General features: G+C 39.0%; 2 protein-coding genes across 2 annotated transcripts in view; one reads left to right on the top strand and one right to left on the bottom strand.

The window, feature by feature from the left end:
• Positions 1-260: 260 nt before the first annotated feature.
• On the bottom strand, positions 261-15,035 carry PTCD2 (pentatricopeptide repeat domain 2). The gene is given in 11 exon segments (XM_058825894.1): positions 261-558; positions 1,918-2,031; positions 2,780-2,854; positions 4,282-4,395; positions 7,602-7,693; positions 9,184-9,262; positions 10,511-10,640; positions 11,408-11,510; positions 11,513-11,536; positions 13,829-13,920; positions 15,007-15,035. Coding segments are annotated over 11 exon segments (1,077 nt in total). The 3' UTR covers positions 261-333.
• Positions 15,036-16,469: 1,434 nt separating this feature from the next.
• MRPS27 (mitochondrial ribosomal protein S27) overlaps positions 16,470-17,930 on the top strand; it is a 44,261-nt gene continuing 42,800 nt past the window's right edge. The window contains exon 1 of the mRNA XM_058864836.1: positions 16,470-16,621. Coding sequence (XP_058720819.1) covers positions 16,558-16,621 — 64 coding nt within the window. The 5' untranslated portion in view covers positions 16,470-16,557. The remainder of the gene's footprint in view (positions 16,622-17,930) is intronic.

Below are 17,930 nucleotides of genomic sequence, written 5' to 3'. Positions count from 1 at the left end.
ACCACAGAAGTCAGCTCAGATACTCATACCACTTCGCTCACTTCCACCCATTCACTTCCAGAATATTTAGCATAGGAAAATCCTGATACAAGAGCCTAAGGAAAAAGTCAAACATTTCTATCACTCCCATTTCTGAACAATGCAAAAATACCTGCTGTCACAGCTTTTTCTTAGGATCAAAATTGAAACATGGCAGTTATATGATCTGTATTTAAAATGAAATTTTATACAAATGACTTCAAAATGTTCACTGTGTAAAAAGCGAAAAGACACTATTTAAGCCTGGATTATAAGAGATGCTATCAGCAGTTCTGCTTTTCATCATATACTGAATTATTCAAAAAACAGATTTGACCGAAGTGGACTAGCATCCTGATAGCCCAACTGTTTCTGATTTAAAAGCTTTGCAGTGGTCTTCTTTGAACTAGGAATCCGGAAAAGCATGTCTTCCAGTGTGCACATGATTATCTGTCCTGAAACCTGTAGTTTTGTATAAATATTTCCTAATTTGACAGAAAGGTCAGGGTTCTCTTCCATCTTTTCCCTGACTGTAGCCAACTAAAGAAGAGAAAATGACAGATTGTTACAGTTCAGCAAGTGGAGCTCTCATTTTACCACCAGAGTGAAGAAAAGCAATAACTCACAGTAAAAAAAGTACACAGTGTAAGATAGGTGGCTAAGGCAATGACTCATAAGATGAGGATTTTATGAAGAGTACATTATGTATTACCACAAAAATGGTGGAAAGGCACTGGTTATCTACTAAAGTGAGTTTATTAGATTTAAAACTTCCTCAGAGTTGTACGATCCTATTTTCAGTCCTAGTACAGACAAACACAATTATTTTCTATTTAAATCCAGGAAACACAATTACTTCCTGGAATATACTTTCCAGATAAATTCTAATTATTATTATGTATCTTTGTAAATGCACAGTACTGTACAAATCCATAAAATTCAGACTACAGAAGACTGAGAAGGTCTGTTTGCCATACACAAGATTATGAGCTCAAGTATTAAGTAAATCCCTTTAAAAATATTATTATCAATAAGCATTTGTGAAAAGGGACAGTTAGGACTAAAGCTTAGTCTTTTTTTAGCAGCTAAAATTTCCCAGTCAAAATACAACACTAATGCATGTAACATTTATTGCAATGACTTTACAAAATGAAATGCTGCTTAAAGAATTTTTCAATATAGCAGTTAATATATATGGGCTATGTTTTGAAAGGTTGACCCTCCCCTTCATCTCATATTTATTATTTTGCATATTAGTTATTAATTTTGTTTAATAGACAGCAGTGAAAGGCTAAGTATTTAATTATTAACACAGTCCTAAATATTTTGTACTGTAAGCACATCCAAAATGAATATACTACATAAGCTTCAGGAAAAACAGCAACAATGCTGACAAACTGAGAGGGGCTACATATGTGCTCTGAAGGAAGCCTTCTTACTGTTCAAGACTGTAAAAAACATTTTTCACAGTAAAATACAGTTAAATAGCAAAAGCTATTATTTCCCATATCACACTTCCCTATATAGCATCATAGGTCTTTCATATATTACCAACCTAATAATATTGCTGTTACCAGAAACTTTATTCTCATTTCATATGAAATTAAAATAGCAGGGGAGGAAAGGGATTAAATAATTTAATGCCACTAGGGAAAGTGTCATCTACATTCAGATGAAATATGAGCTTCTAGAAGCAAGATCCACAATAAAAAATGAAGTTATCAGCTAAGTGTTTTGTCCAAGAGTACAAGAAGCCAGCCAGCTGCTTTGGCATTGGAATGCATCAGAACCCAAAAGACTACAGCAGGGAAAACACAGGTACCTGCAGTTCTGTTAGCTGAACCACCACTGTCATGGCTCAGCCCAGTACCATGAACATTCTCATCACTGTATACTTACCACCTGCTCAGAAAACTCAGTTGTTTTCACAAAGGGAGGAGTATCTACTTTCACTGCTGCCTCTAAAGCATTTATTACCTCTTTTAGCAAACCAGATCTGAGCTGGACAAGGACCTTAAAAATAAAATAAAAATGCGCCACACAAATAGTACATACCATAATATATATATCCATAGAAGTGTTAGAGGAAGACAGGAAGCAAAGCAGGGCAAAATACATCTCCAGATGGTGCACTGAGAAAAATCTATCCATTGCAAGAAAAGAGATGCAATGATCAATTTCTTCAAATGTTTGGGGTTTTCTACCAGCTGGGACCTGGACAGGAAGGGTGAAGTTTGAGCTCCTCTGATGGAGCTGCACTATCTGCTCTCGAACAAAGTGTTTTTTACCATAGTTTAGAGGTCACTTATATGACACATGCAGACTTTCTCTCAGATTGTAGACTGTACAACTAAATAAAAAAATTGGTTTATGTACACGTGTGGATATGGTTTGTAGGGCTGAAGGAGGCCTGAAGTGGGCAGAGCATTTACTTGGACCTGGGTTTTTGAAATATTTTGGCTCTAGAAGGCAAAAATCATAACTTGATATTGTTCATGGGTCCATGCTCACAGATGTAGGATTGGTCTACTTTACATTCCCACTTGTGGTAGAAAGTGATTTTAAAAGTAGGTGGAGATTGTTACCAGTTCAGAATGTAAGTCATCCAACTGACAGAAATTGTCTGTTGGCTCAGAAACAAGCTCAGCAGTACTACAACACATGCCTGTGCCAGAGACTAGTCTTGTTACTTTGCACATGGGAGTTAAATGGCCAGTGCAGCATACTCTCCAAGATTTTAATACAAGGCAAGCATATTTACTTTAAGATTATTGTATAGTTTGCTCTCTGTTCTCATTATCTGGGAACAATAAAATTTGGCTTGTGTTATATCGTTCTGGGAAGGAATCATAAAAAATAAAAAATTAGTCATACATGTGTCAAAAACTTGCATAATAAAAGAAAAACAAGAGTCCTTCACAACTTTTCAATAAATCACAAAGCAGCATCTAGAACCCCTTTACCAAGACTATAGACACCAAACAGCGCCCAGCCGGCAAAAGGAATACCCCATGCCAGGGTTCCTATGTCATCAGGCTCTTTAGTACTGTGTGTCCATCACATGTAAATGTCCCATTATTAAGCATGAGATCATCTAAAAGATGGAAGGTTTACACACATGCTCAGTTCAACACATGCCAGAGTGATGAAGTGCATCATATGTTACTCTGTATATTTATCCTGCCCAGCCCTTCTAACCTTTTGGACATACACATTTACAGTACTGTATCTATGTCATCAATTGATTTTTATAGACAGTAAATGTTACACTGACATTTACTAGACCAAGCAATGTTACTTGGGATCAAGAAACATCTTATTTACAGTAAGTAAGATGTCAAAATTCATTCAGCTTAAGGAACAATTAAATGTAATGCGGAACATTATTCCATTTGCAAAACAATAATTTTATCATGTCATTGTACTTCAATTATGCTATTTTTCAGACTCTCCATTCACAGAGATAGAGCAAAAAAACCCACAGACTGCATAGAAACTTTTAACAATTCTACTCCATTCATTTATATTTGTGAGTAAGATCAAATTTATAGCACTTCCAGTGCCCCTAACCTCTGTTTTAACGTGGAACAGAGAATGTTCAAGACATACTCAACCTGTATACACAAATAAATGGCAGAGAAATCCAAACTTTATTCCAAACTTCAGAATTCCCTAATAGTTATTCTTCTGCTCCATTTTTCACCCTGTGCTGCCTCAGAGCCTTTTTATATCAGTCTTTAGGCATGTGAGGTATATCCTCATCCTCAAACCTTCCTGGGCAGAAACATGTTGTGGAGAAAGTCCACCTCTCCAGCAGTAAGGAAATACACATCAAAGCCTTTGAGTCTGCTTCTCAAGACAAACATTTAAAACAGATGATTGTGCATATACTTTAAACTATCATTTTAATTCTATTTCAAGGAAATTACCACTAAATAGCAGTGTCCGCAGGACTAGATCCATGGTGACACGTAATGTGTTGGCCTAACTCTGTAATTTTTAAACATTCTACATGTTACTGTCAAAAAATATGTGTACATTAGACTCAAGACGTATGTTTAGATTTAGATCCATATCAATTTGTGTGAGTGTTGTCTATAATCCTACTCCTTCAGGAGCCTAAGAGTTCCAATACTTGAAGCTATTACATAGTTATGGTTTCTCCATTCTAGCTTCCTTTCACTATCTGTCTACAACAAAACTAAAGCATATCTCTCTCTACAGAGACCCAGGCACAACCAAAAACAAAAACAGAGACTGTACCTGCTTGAGAGCAGTTGCCATTGCAAAGCAGTATGCTCTCAGTGATAATGTATCCCCTTTAAGCTGCCCTTCTTCATGCAGTCTCACAGAGATTTTTGAAGACTCCAGATTGCCCTGCATAGAAATAGCAGAGAAAGTTGTGCTTATTATTCTGGTTACCTGAAAGGACTATAAGCACCAGCAATCATATTCAGAAAGTATTCAGAAGTCAATGTGTTGTACAGTCACAAAGTCAGTATGTATTTGAACCCAACCAAGCAGATTCTCTGCAGTACTTTTTGAGAAACACAACATCAAAATATGATACTCGCAGTGACAGAGGTCACAGAAGGGTAAAAATAATTTCTATTCTTTTAACAACTACACCTTCCCTAACTACTTGGGCTTCTGCAACAGATGAAACAGCCCCAGCAGTATACTAAACAAATACATATTTTCATTTGCACTTTCAAATAATTTCTAAATCAGGAAGGAAGATGATTTTTTTTATTTTATTCTAAAAGCTATATTGGATAGTTACTGAAAATCAACATTTTCTAAGCTTGGAACTATTAAGTATCATTCCACTAAAGAAATCTGTGTATGTGTGAATTTGAACATTCAGCCATTTTTAGCCTCTCTTTATGATTAACTCTTAAAAAATGTTTCTAAAGTATACATTCTAATACTACAGCTTAGACATTTGCCTTTTTCCGAGACAGAAAGCTTCCATTATTGTTCAGAATTTTCAACAGGCAATAATAAAAGGCAATGATTTTAGCTGTGTGCTACCTCTTAAACTAGCAACTCTCCAAACCAATGCTGCTCACACTAGAAATTATGCGTGGAACTGACTGGACACCAAACAAAATAGTATCTGTCAAACCTAAAAGCTGGCAGCAGGAAAGTTTTGTAATGATTGGTACTACCAATACAGATAAGAATCCTCAGATTTGGTGTTGGTTTCTATTCCTAGTATTCAAAGTGTCATTCCTGCAAAATATGGTTTAATATATGTCCCTTGAAAATTTAGAAATAATTTCACCACCCAAAGATTGATTATTATTATATAAATACTTTGTCATCATCAAAAGGCCTATAGCTCTTTCCTGCACTAAAAGAAAGACCATTTGTTACCATGCCTTATGGCAGCACATTACAGTGACTCAAACCAAACCAGAAGTGTTTTAGAGTTGTGTGGAGGCCAAAGAACCTGTCATCCTGAAGCACTTTGCCCTCCCTTGGACAACTCATCCATAATCCACAGACCCTTTGCTATGGAGAGCAAAATTTCTCCCCCAGAGACCTTTGCAACTTAATGCTAATCTCTGGCTCACCATTGGTTCTTCCCTTTACTCTCCGCCCCTGTGTCTGTATCCTATTGGCTACTGGTTTCTCCCCACCCCTCACCTTTCCTACGTCTACCCTATTTTTTTCCTACTTTCAGGCAGTCTCTGTGCTGGCTCCATTCGCAGAGGGGCTGTAATGGAGGCTGCTTTCTCTGTGGTATTGCTAGCCAGAGACACAGTCCTTTCTTCCCTGCATTGCCTGCGAGAAGCTGCTGCCCAGCTAGACACCACTCACCGGGCTAAGAGAGGGACATTCCTGTGTCTCTGAGAGCCGTCTTTTCTCAGGATACTTCTTCAGGGAGGTTATGGCACTACTGCCACCTGGGCCACCACAGCAGAGTTGACCTCAAAAATACCTCTATGCAAAGATTAAACATTAATGCCTTTGTTTACCCACTGGAAATAATTTGAGTTTTAAGCCTTGTACATTTTTCTGTATTGGTCTCTGGCAAGGTTATTCAAATGAAACCAAGAATGGTTTCTTGGTAAAAATGGTAAAAATCCAGCAAAGCTTTTAATGATGCCAGTACCGTTATTTCTATTATTTGAGTACTGCATCTTGAAGATACTTCATTTCAAGAATTAATCACTTTTTCTGACATATCTTGCATCATGAGAAAAAGCAAGTTTGAGCTTCATGTTTTCTCCTCCTCCTCCTCCTAAGTGACGAGTCAACAGATTAGGATTTTAAAAGAGCTCCACCTAATCCTCTTTAGTGCATAAAGGGATAAACTACAGTTTATTCCCCCATTGATAATATTTATCTTAGTGAAAAAGCCTCACAAATTCATTGTGACTGTTTAACCCAATCAGTGCAGAATCATCTCTCCCTCTCTTTTTACCAATAGTAGTAATGGGCTGGGTTCTCTATTGAAAACATACGTAGAAGGAAAAGCCTTGGTAACCTATCCCTGTTGCACATGCATTGGACCCCAGCGTTCTGACTGCAGGCCATGTTAAAAAAACACAGAAAGATTTTAGGAAAGAAGCTACCTAAAGCAGACCTAAAGGCAGCTTAATCCATAAAATTTGATAATTTCAGAAAAACCACATTAACTACTGCAGGTTAGGCTAACTCCTTATTATCACATATGCACTCAGTTTCGTTGTATGGTTAACTGAGAAGCCTGAGGAAGTTTACTCAAGTGGTATAATTTTCCCCAGCTAGTGTCTTTATAAAAGATGAGGAAATGGAAGACAAGTTTCCAAATTAGTTGGGGAAAGTTTCATATTAAAATTTCAAGCTGCAGAACTGACTCAAATCTGGAGAGGAAGATAAAAATAAAAAAAGTTCTGAGATCTTACTTTGCTATGAAAAGGGAATAGTTCTAAGAAAACACTCACAGAACTGCTGTATTTTAGTTTCTTACCATGCTCATGCTCTTTTTCTTTGAGTTAAACATAAAGCTCAAGGAGTTGCCTATTTACCTAAAGGCATTAATTTATGTTTCTTTTCTCTGCTCAGCTGTCCATCTTCATCAGATGTGTAGGGAATAGATTACAATTCTATTCCTTGTCAAATTTGTGTACAATTACAGAAATGGTTCAAGACTGCTTGTAGGGAGAGGGGAGAAATGCTAGGGGATGTTTGGCAAACGGAATATATCATGTATATGCCTTAAGGAAATTAGACTATAAAACCAATACTGAGGCTGAAGCACACAGTATTGTTTGAAGAGATGCAAACATCACAGAGAAATAATACTATAAGGTAATCAAAGGCTGTATTAAATTTGTTCCTTAATGCTCATGTCCATGCAACTTTTTAGAGATCTGCTTTGTGACAATAGTTTGTATGGGAAACAATGTATGTGCATGATATCATGTATCACGATGCACCTTAGGACTTACATATGTTTAAAATACTTGCACTAGATACAAAATCATGACAGGGAAAATATGGAAATCCAAACAAAATCCAAAATTTAAAATCCAAAAAAAAGGAAGTTATAGAGAAGGCATTTCAAACACTTTTTCATTTATAACACTTACCAGTTTATAGCATATTGCAACTGCAAGTAGATAGGTTTCTTTGTCGAAAGGTATACCTTGTTTTTTCCTTTCTACCAAAACTTCCAAAGCATCTTTCAAAAATACATTAGTGTTACTCACTTCATAAATTTAAGGCTATACCTCTCATAAGTGAAGAGAAGAAACAATTCAATAACGTATAAGTTCAATAAGTTTATTTGAAAATATGAATGCAAACCGAAATCTGTTATTTGAAAAATTCAAAACTTTTAATGCAGGTTCATTTGGATCACTTTCAACTTAGCAAGGAGGTTTTCAGATCACACTAGCATGTGGCCTTATTCTTCTATTATTTTTATATGAACATCTAAAACTAAATTCTATATATTTGAAAAAGCCACCCTCATTGTTCCTAATTGCCCAGAAAGCTTCCACCACTGTAGGCAAACTACATACCATCTCCTCATTAACTCACATGGTCACAATGCTGGATTTAGGTGGTGATCTAGGTGTCTTTTACAGTGGCTCAGTCTAAACTTTTAGGACAACTGATGGACTTACATTTGCCAAATGTTAACAGACCAGACAAATTCAACAAATATCAAATAAAGGGATTCGCTTCAAAAGCTTTTACGGTTTTCTTATGGAAAGTCTTTTATGTTAGGTCAGATGACTTCTCCTTGTCTTCACAAAGGGCCAAACTGATTTGAAGCAGTGCACTTTTACATTGCAGTAGCCACTCTGTGTAAGAATACAAGTAAGACAAACCAAAAGAAGGATATAGTGTGGTTTTGGAAAAAAGATACTCTTCCTTGCTCTGACACAAATGCAGAATGGAGAAAAAAATTGTTGAGGAAATTAACATTCCAAAGCTCACATAAATCAGATTTTGAATTGAGAAGAAAAAATGCTATGGGCAATTATGAAGCAAAGAAAAGTAACACTTTAGTGAAGAGGGTTTGGGGAAAGGCTCTCTTGGATAACAACTGTTCTGTGGAACTTGAAGGGCAAGAATTCTGTGGGAAGTATTGTGGCAGCGGCCTCAGGGGAGACAAAGAGTTACATTGTCCCACCCCAAACCCCTTGTGAAGGGCGGCCCAGGTGTTCTGATTGGGTTTGAGTCCCTGGGGGGTTCTCCCTTGGTGTGTTCCTAGTGGTCCCTGACCCTGACCTCCACCCTCAAGGGTGGAGACCCTCGGGGGTTCTGTCCCTCAAAAACCCCTGCTCAGCCTCTGTTCGGGGCTCTCTGTTCTGGACCTGACTTTGTTCCAATGCTGAATAAATGGTTTCCTGAACCAGGAGCCTGTCTTGTTGGTGTTTGATGCTGGTCCCCAGAATCCTGCTGCTTCCCTGGACGAGATCCTGAGGTTGCTGACTGCAACGAAGTATGAAACAAATAGATCCTTCAATTTTTTATTACACACTACACTGCAACTCATTCACATCTACAGTTATTTATATGATGTTTGGCCATCTAAAACCACAGCCCATCAGCAAATACACACACAGCCACACCCACACCCACCCACCCACACACACACACCACTTACAGTGAGAAGCATCCTCCCCAGAATTAATTTGTTTTAGCAAATACAGTACTTGCTTTCAAAATGGCCCTTTTTAAACAACATAGTCATCAAAATATGGAACGATGTACTGTCTGAGAAAAAAACATGCAATTTCTGGAGAGGAAATAGAGCAAGCATAAAAAAAGTCAGGACAGTGAAGAATCTTACTGTGAACAGCATTTAGCAGGTCTTCTTACTGGAATAAGTCTCATCTTTACAAGTTCAGCATTTAACTCTCTGGATTCCCTGACTGTCTATCTCTGTCAAATGACATCTAAAATACTAGTGACTCAATGTGGTCAAAAGTTCACTAAAATTAAACAGAAATTTCCTGGAGAGTCCCACTACCATTTTTTCTTAATGACCTCCAAGTCAACAGAACCATGAAATTGAATGATTTTTTGCTAATCACAATATCAAATGATCAGCACAAGACCTTGAGTGATGATGGTAAGAGTTGCAGAAGAGAGAGGAATTAAATTTTATGTTTCACTTCAACCACACTGTATGTTGGGAATAGACAAGTAAAATATCAGAGGTATTGAGCTTCCGAAGGAGAATCTGGAGAAGTGTTACTGTACCTCACTATCCACCAGTTACTATATACTGTAAGTGCAGCAGCTCCTGTCTTAATGATACAGATCTCAATTAAAAAAAACTCAAACCGATATAGAAACTACATACACTCTTTCTAACACAGGCCTAAGTTAAGAATAGTAGCAAGACTTCTACCATTTCTGGCTAGATATATGTCATGCCTTAATGAATTATTATCAGCAAGATTTTCACTGTCTGTGAGAGATTTTTGAAGTGCACACAGAATTTTAGAGATGTTCAGAAACAAGTCCTTCAGTTTCTTCTGCACTAAAATGGCCAAGTTCCTGAGCTGATGAGTACCATACCACCTCTACAGGGTTCAGAGAGAGATTGGCGTACAGAGCAACAGGTAAATCTGTTGGTGCAGGTAATCCAAGGAATTGCAGAGGACTAACACAGAAAAACTCACAAGTGCTCATTTCCAAGAATGATTTAATGCAACATAGGATGCAGGAAAACATGCATCAGCTGTATTAGTTTAAGTAATTATTCTTTCATCAATACTTTTTATTCAATTTATTCTTATACAAATGATGCAATCATACAGAAATAAAGTTACCAATCAAAGTAACATTTAATTTCCTTTTAATTACTGTATTAAAATAAAAACCATATGCATATGTACACTAATGTCATAGACATCCTTGTTACTGCAACGCATCTTCAAGTCTATCAGCTCATGTAAGGCTCATGTGTAGCATACCATTACTCATATTTGACTAACAATAAGAACAATAATATTTTTAATATATATAGGGGAGTTACCTGATCTTTGATAAGTTCTACTGCAGGTCTTTCAAAGTCTAGCTCATAACACAGCCTCATAAAGAGTGGTCCAAATTTAAATATATGTAAGGCTGTGACTCCATTCTGTTCATGGGATCTATGGGAAAGATTAGAAAATTGATCACACAGGGCAGGGAATTTACCAAGCTTTTTTTACAGCAAGATCTATAGGTGCAATGATAGAGGCACACTTTCCTGGCTGCACCAGACAAAGATATATAGATAACATGAAATTAATTTTAAGGAAAAATATTGTTTTGATCAAACAAATAAGTTAACTGGTAATTAGTAATCTCTTTTATTACCAATAAAGTAACCTTCAATGGATAAATACTAGAATGTGCCTCTGCCTTGAAAATCCCAAGCTATTTTATCTTCTGTTCATGGAACAACAACAAAGGAAGTTGCAGCCGTTTATTTTAGCAGCACTACCTGCTAAAATACCTCAACAAAAAAATAAAGCATTTAATTTTTTTCTCTATAGTCCCAAATTGTATTTGCTGGGAAAGTTTCCATTCACAAAACCTCCTGTTATTGACAACTGGTTGCAGGCTAGTTTATAACCAGGCATGTCTTGGCTGGAATGTCCTAAAACACCTCTGCCTCACAGCTGTGGGATAATTTTTCTCTCTGGTTCACTGTACCATAGGACACCACTTTGCCCTCATAGCTTAACTCTCCTTTGACCTGAAAGTCTCTAAAAGGTTGGGAGATCCAAAGTATTTAAATAAAAATAGAGCCTTAAATTAAGGGATTAACTATGCATATTGCAACTCAATCAGGACAAGACCTCAACTGCAGATATAACCTGGGATGATTTAATTAAAGTAAAAAGATAAAGACAAAAAAGAGTGTTACCTGGATTGTTAAAAATACCTGTAAATAACTTTTCTGGCTAGTTCCACTTCAGATGAAGTCTGACATAAATGCAGCAAGTTTTTTAATTAATTTCTGAGAATTATTCCATTTTTCCTTATGTTTTTTTTATGTTTTTAAAATATTGATCTCAAAATAAAACACATACAGCAGCAGTCTATAGGCAATTCTATTTGCTGAGTTACATACTTGGTACCTGAGACATGAAGACTCAATGAAGCAGAATTCTTGCTTTTTTTCACAAAGAAAACAGCATAAAACTTCTAACAGACAAGCATGCCAATGTGTTGCCATGAAGTCATGTCAGACTTAGAAAACCAAGGAGACGCTTACTGTGAACTTAATTTCACTACGTATGTTATAGAGCCTGTCAGGAAATGCAAAAGTTTTAACAAGGAACGAAGTTTTGTGACATTTTATGTTCTTTTCCTAAAAAGCAAGCAAGCAAACAAAACCATTTCCACTCAGCATTCAAATGACCATAAGAACTTCTATTCTATACTGCTCATACAGAAGACTCAAATTCCTTCACAGCTGATGAACGCACAAAGATTTTCATACATAATCTACCTTTTTCTTAAATAGCCATAAACTTGGAGATGCTCTCCTTCTGCTTCAAAAGAGAGGGTTCTCTATCCAGCACATTTTCCTATGACAAAGCAAGAACAAAGACTAGTCCTTCAGTTGGTAATTTCAAGCCTCTGACTCAGATATGCACAAGATTAAAATCACATATACCACCTGGCAGCTCCATTCCTCTCATGGTGCTGCCGCTGTCTTGGGCTGGGAAATGAAATTTTTGTAGCAGTTGCTGGGTCACTGCTCTTCCCAAGCTAGTAACCTGCACAAGAGATGCAAAGTAGGCATCCCAAAGAACAACAGTGTACAGTTACTTAATACAAATCTGTTGCAACATGCAAATATAAATCCTTACTCAAGACTGAGGTGCAGAATTGAAGCCTGTGAAGCCAGATGAACGCATATGTACAAGTATGCATATATAATGTCTGTGATACGTTCAAAGGCATTTCAGAATTTCAGAAATTAAAAAATATTTGGGATCTGAACTGCATTTACATAATTCTAGCTAAGTGTATAACTGCTGTAGCTAGTAGTATAACTATTGTAACTACTCTAAAATAATTGTAAATACTTGCCTCATAACAACAATAAATATTAGCTATTTTATATTCTATATAACAGTTATTACTGCTTTTCCCTAAACTTTCTAAATCAAGTTTATTACTAGCCATAATTACTTCCTTTCATCTTTAAAGTTTAACATGAAACATTCAATATAGAAACCATGCACACATACAGACAAATCGGGGCTTGGAACAATGCTTTCATTAGTTTTCAAAGGATATAGTTTGCACAAACCAGAAGGTCAACTGTCATCTATAGGGCAAAATATTTGGCTTCTACTAACCTGCTTAGCAGGAATGATTGACCTCCAGCAGTAAATTCAACATTTCTCAAGTACAGGATGAATAAACTACAATATATCATTATCCCAGCAAAATATAATGATATTATGACTTACAACTGCACAATTTAAATTCTGCTTAATATAGAAAAACATCAGGATGATTTTACTTCCCTCACTGTCCCAGAAGAGTGCTTTATATTAAACTAGATCTGATTATTTGTCTCTTCTTGCCTTAAAATTAACTACAACCTTTGGAACAGCTGTCAATTTGTATCACTAGCACACACATGCATGATAAACCAGGAGTTTTACCTTGCTTTTCTTAAATAATAAGGGCAGCTTTATGTTTATATTTGTTTCTTAAAGACAAGAATTTGTCTACATTTTAAATAGCATGACAAAATTAGAAAAAATCCACTGATCCTGCTCCTACATTTAATTAGAAAACACGAATTTGGTTTTCCTATTCTGAGTAGCATATATCATTTGGAATTGGGTGTACAACTGAAAAATCACATTAAGCAAAAAAAAAAAAAAAATCTAAAAAAATATGCTAACAAAATTTAGGGAGCAAATTTTAAAAAATAAATTACCGTGAAAGCCCTTTTCTGGATAGTAGGGTAACTATTTAACTTTGTGTTAACTTTCTGTGCTGATACTATACTTGAAGGAAGATTTGTAGACTGAAACAATTTTTTCTATTAGACTACCTAATGAAGTTGGAAAAGCAAGGGCACACATATTTCAGGTCTTATGTAAACACCTTACATACATGAAAGCTTCTCAACACGTATTCTCAACACACCATAATTAATATTACATTTCATTCTACAAAGCCTCAGATCTTCCAATAATGTTAAGTACAAAATATTTGCAAGAGGAAAACATAATTTGTTTCTTTAAATCAGGTCAATTGGTCATATTATTATGGCTTTGACTTTTTGTTTCCTAAGACTTATGCAAAAGTAGTGACTGCGAAACAAATGGTATACCTTTATTATAATGAAACTCATTTCTAATTGCCACCTTCATCTGCTGAAATTCTTACAGCTTCGTATCTTCTTCTGTTAGCAGATACAGCTTCCTTGTCATAAGAGAAAAAGAGGAAGGTTGAGTATTATGTTACACTGTATGATTTGATAGTATGGAACCTGGCCTGTATGAATTACTGACAACGGTGTGATGCCAGACCATTGGGATATGACACTAAAAAACAGACTGCTAAAACTGCAGTTACTCACAACACTGACAAAAGAATCCAAATAAAATGTCAGAGCTTTCCAGAGCTTGCTTATTTGTACAAAGTTGAAGAAGTTATTGGATGTGCAAAAGAAAGTCTAGAGGCTACATTCCTCTCCACTAAGCTAAGGTACAAGAAGGTTCTGCACAAAATTCCTGCCCCCTCCTTTGTACTTTGGTAAGGATTTATCTTGTTTTCCTTTGTTTTCCACAATTCACTTGTGGCACAGCTTGCTTGCCCCACAGGTGCTGTCATTGCTGCTATAAAATGAATCATTCTGGAAGCTCCAAATGCAGTAGGAAGACACAAAAAGCTTATTTTTTTAGTTTATAAAGACAAGTGTATTATCTGGATTGTAGTAACACTTGGGAGATCTAGTAATGTTCTGTTGTAGTACAGACACCAGAGGTAAGACAGTCACTGAGTCTAGAATGTCAAAATTAACTTTGGGTGCTGACTTTACTTGCACTGTGTTGCAAGCTGCTTTAAAACAGCATCATGCAAAAACTATTTGACAAGCTTTTGCTGTCACAAAAACAGGCGTCCAGAGGATTTTTATTTGCTACTACTGACTTTGTAACAGAGAGTCACAATAACAGCTTACACTGTTACACTCTAATATTTTAAGGTTTTTGGCCTATTAAAAATTATTCTAACCATGAAAGGACCAAGTATTGAACCAAGTTAGATTGTTTATTCTCATTCTGCATATCCCTGGGAAAATGTAACTGGCCACATAAATAAAAACTCTTATTTTCTAAGCAAGTGAAGCATGATAATGACACGCTTCATAAAACCTGAAGAAAAAAAAAACATTAAATGGCACATTTATCCATTAAATTTAATAGAAACCGTTTCAATGGATAAACAAATGTATTTTATTCAGCATGAAATTGACCTGTATTACACTGCCATTTCCTTCCCACAGACCTCTGCTGGTCTAGCACTGAAAGACCCATCCTCGTCATGGGCCTTTCCAAACTTGGTGTACAAATCATTCTGGTGCCTGGGGTGGGACTAGTGCACCACGCATCATGGACAGTCAGTGGGCACAGTGTCAACAGAGAGTAGGGCAGAAGAGTTTTATCCTTCTTGAATCCAGTTTGCTGAACTACACAGTTTAGAATCCTTAGATTCATACCTTACTTACAGTGTTACAGAAATATTTCAAAACCAAAGGGACCACCAAGGAAAAATGAGATGGATATGAGAGCTGGCATGTGCAGGTGGTGCAGGCTACCCCAAGGAACTTAACCAACCAACCTGCTTAGCATCAGACAAACTGCAGCCATCTACATGGCCAGGCCCTGAAGGGGATGGGCAAAGCACCACTCAGAGGGAGGGGTCTCCATGTCTCTGAGGGGTATAACAGAGGTGCAACCTGAGCAAAACTTTCAGCACTGCTGGCACAGCGGGCCAGGATCCCAGCCACGGCCTAGGCTGGGAAGCCCTCTGCCATACACCTCTTTTCCATGTGCCTCTTTTTCCTTATCTCTGAATCTCAGGTGCTGAAGAAGCTTGTCATCCTCCCAGAATAAATACACAGTTATAAACCTGCACATTTATTTGGTTGTTTTTTTTAAAGTGTCATACCCTGACAGCAGCAAGCAGGGGATATGCCGACTAACACTGATCTCAGGGGCGACCTTTTTTTTCAGTGGGGCCTACAAGAGAGCTGGAGTGGAACATGCACCAGGGCATGTAGTGCTAGGACACGTGGAATGGTCTTCAACTAGAGTCACAGGCTTTCATTAGAGAATAGGTTTAGGTAAGATAGGAGGAAGACATTCTTTACTGGGGGGGGGGTGGTGGTGAGACAGTGGAATAAGCTGCTCAGAGAAACTGTGGATCTAGCATTCCTGGACATGCTCAGGGCTAGGCTGGATGGCGCTCCGAGCCGTATGGTCTAGTGGAAGGTGTCTCCACGGCACGGAGTTCGCAGCGGATGATATTCAAGGTCCCTTCCAACCCAGGCCATGAGGTTGTATCACCGATATTAGATTATCACTGTGTATCACTGTTGTATCACTGTGACATTAGATTGCCGATTCTGTGACGCCCACTCTTCTCGTGGGGCACTTCTGCCGCGCCAGCTCGGCCCGTCCACCGCAGCGTAAACCACGGCGCTCCCTGCCACAACACCCCGCGCCGAGAGGGGCATCCGCGCAGAACTACAGCTCCCGTCAGGCACGCAGCCGGGAGCACCGGCCGGGCCTGCTGGGAGCCACAGTACTGCCGTAGCTCCCCAGCCAGCGGGCAGCCCCGCGCCCCGGCCGGGCATCCCGGCGCCCACCCCCGCCGCACAAGCCGCGGTACCTGCGGGCACGCAGCCCCAGCCACCGGGGGAGGGCGGACCGGCAGACCCCCGAGCGCCGCGCTGCCGCCCGCCAGCACCGTCTCCATCTCACGGCCGGGCCCGCGGGGCGGGGCGCTCACAGCCTCCCCCGCCCACAGCCGCCCGCCTCCTAAGGCCTCGGCGCCATGGCCGTCCCCGTGCTGCGGCGCGCTGTCCTCTGCAGCGGGAGCGCACTCGGCGCAGCCCCAGGTCGGTGCGCTGCTGGCGGGGCGGGGGGTGCGGCACTGGTCGTCGTGGTTGTCGCCGGCTGCGATGGGGATTATGAGCAGGGACGGGATGCTGCGTAGGGACTTCGTTCAGCTTTCCCTCTTCCTCTCCTTCTGTGTGCATGTGTGGAATAGGAGATAGCTCAAAACACCTTTAATGGCTAGTATGTACTGCAGGAGACTGTTCGCAATTTGTTTTTTTAGTAGGTAGTCCCCCGTGCCGATTTCATAAGTCGACATGGCAGGACCTGCCTTTTTGGGTCAGGGGAAGCCACGCGGAATTGTACTGGAGGCCGCCAAACCGCGGCAGCGCGTGTTCGGCAACACTGGTACCGGCGGTGACGGAGTCGCCACCGAGGCTGATGTTTTGGAAAAGCCAAAGATCTGATCTTTGGGAAGAACATCCCAGTAACGTTAGGTACAGTGTGGTGGCGATGGGTGGCTGCTGCGCCTTCTGCCCTCGCCCAGTTTCTCTGTGCTGCCTCCTGGTAGCTGGATGCGCGCGGCCCGACCGTGCCGCCCTGGCTGTGGGCCTGGCCTCGGCGGCCCTCAGCGCCGCGCTCGCGCACGCGGGGCCTGTGCTCCTGTAAAGCCCCGTGCTTGCTAGTGGCCTCCTTAGCTGTGAATGATGAATGAATGAGTGAACGACTTTTTGTTTATGCTGAAGGAAAATACCGACAATAAAAGACCCAAAACCCGCCACACCAAACGCCCCGAATCTTTTGTGTGCCTCTTTTATCAACGAAGTAGACTACTAAAGGAAACACCACCAACAAGCCAGAATTACCGTTTTGTTTTGTTTTTAATTTTCTGTTTGGTAAAGTGTTATACATGTTTTTGAAGTCTGACTGCGGAATTCTGTCTTCTGAATATTTTTGACGGTATTTCCTGGGGTGTTTAGTGCTGGATGTGTTGGTATAACTGCGTTTCAGAAGGATGATGAGAAGGAGGAATTGTTTCACAACCAAAACAAACTTCTAGTGCTAGAAGATAGATATTTAGATAAAGGCTTTGAAGTAGTTGCTAAGACTTCTGTGTAGGATTGTAATGTCTGTTTTTAAAACAGTCTTATTTCATAACATAAACTTCCTGCAACCTTCTGCATGTCTTTGTAGCTTCCTTCAATAAATTTTATCCAGGTGTTCCTCATGCATTTGCAAGACCTCATCATCCGTGACTGATACACAAATTCTTCTAGCTGAAGCATTTTCTGTTTTGTTTCAAAAGCTAGCACAGCATCTTGGGCAGTTTCAATGGTATAAAGAGTGTTTGGAAAAAGCTTTCAAAAATAT

This window comes from Poecile atricapillus, chromosome Z, assembly GCF_030490865.1.
Source record: "Poecile atricapillus isolate bPoeAtr1 chromosome Z, bPoeAtr1.hap1, whole genome shotgun sequence".
In the NCBI taxonomy this organism is placed as follows: Eukaryota; Metazoa; Chordata; class Aves; order Passeriformes; family Paridae; genus Poecile; species Poecile atricapillus.
This window is presented reverse-complemented; position numbering and strand designations above follow the sequence as displayed.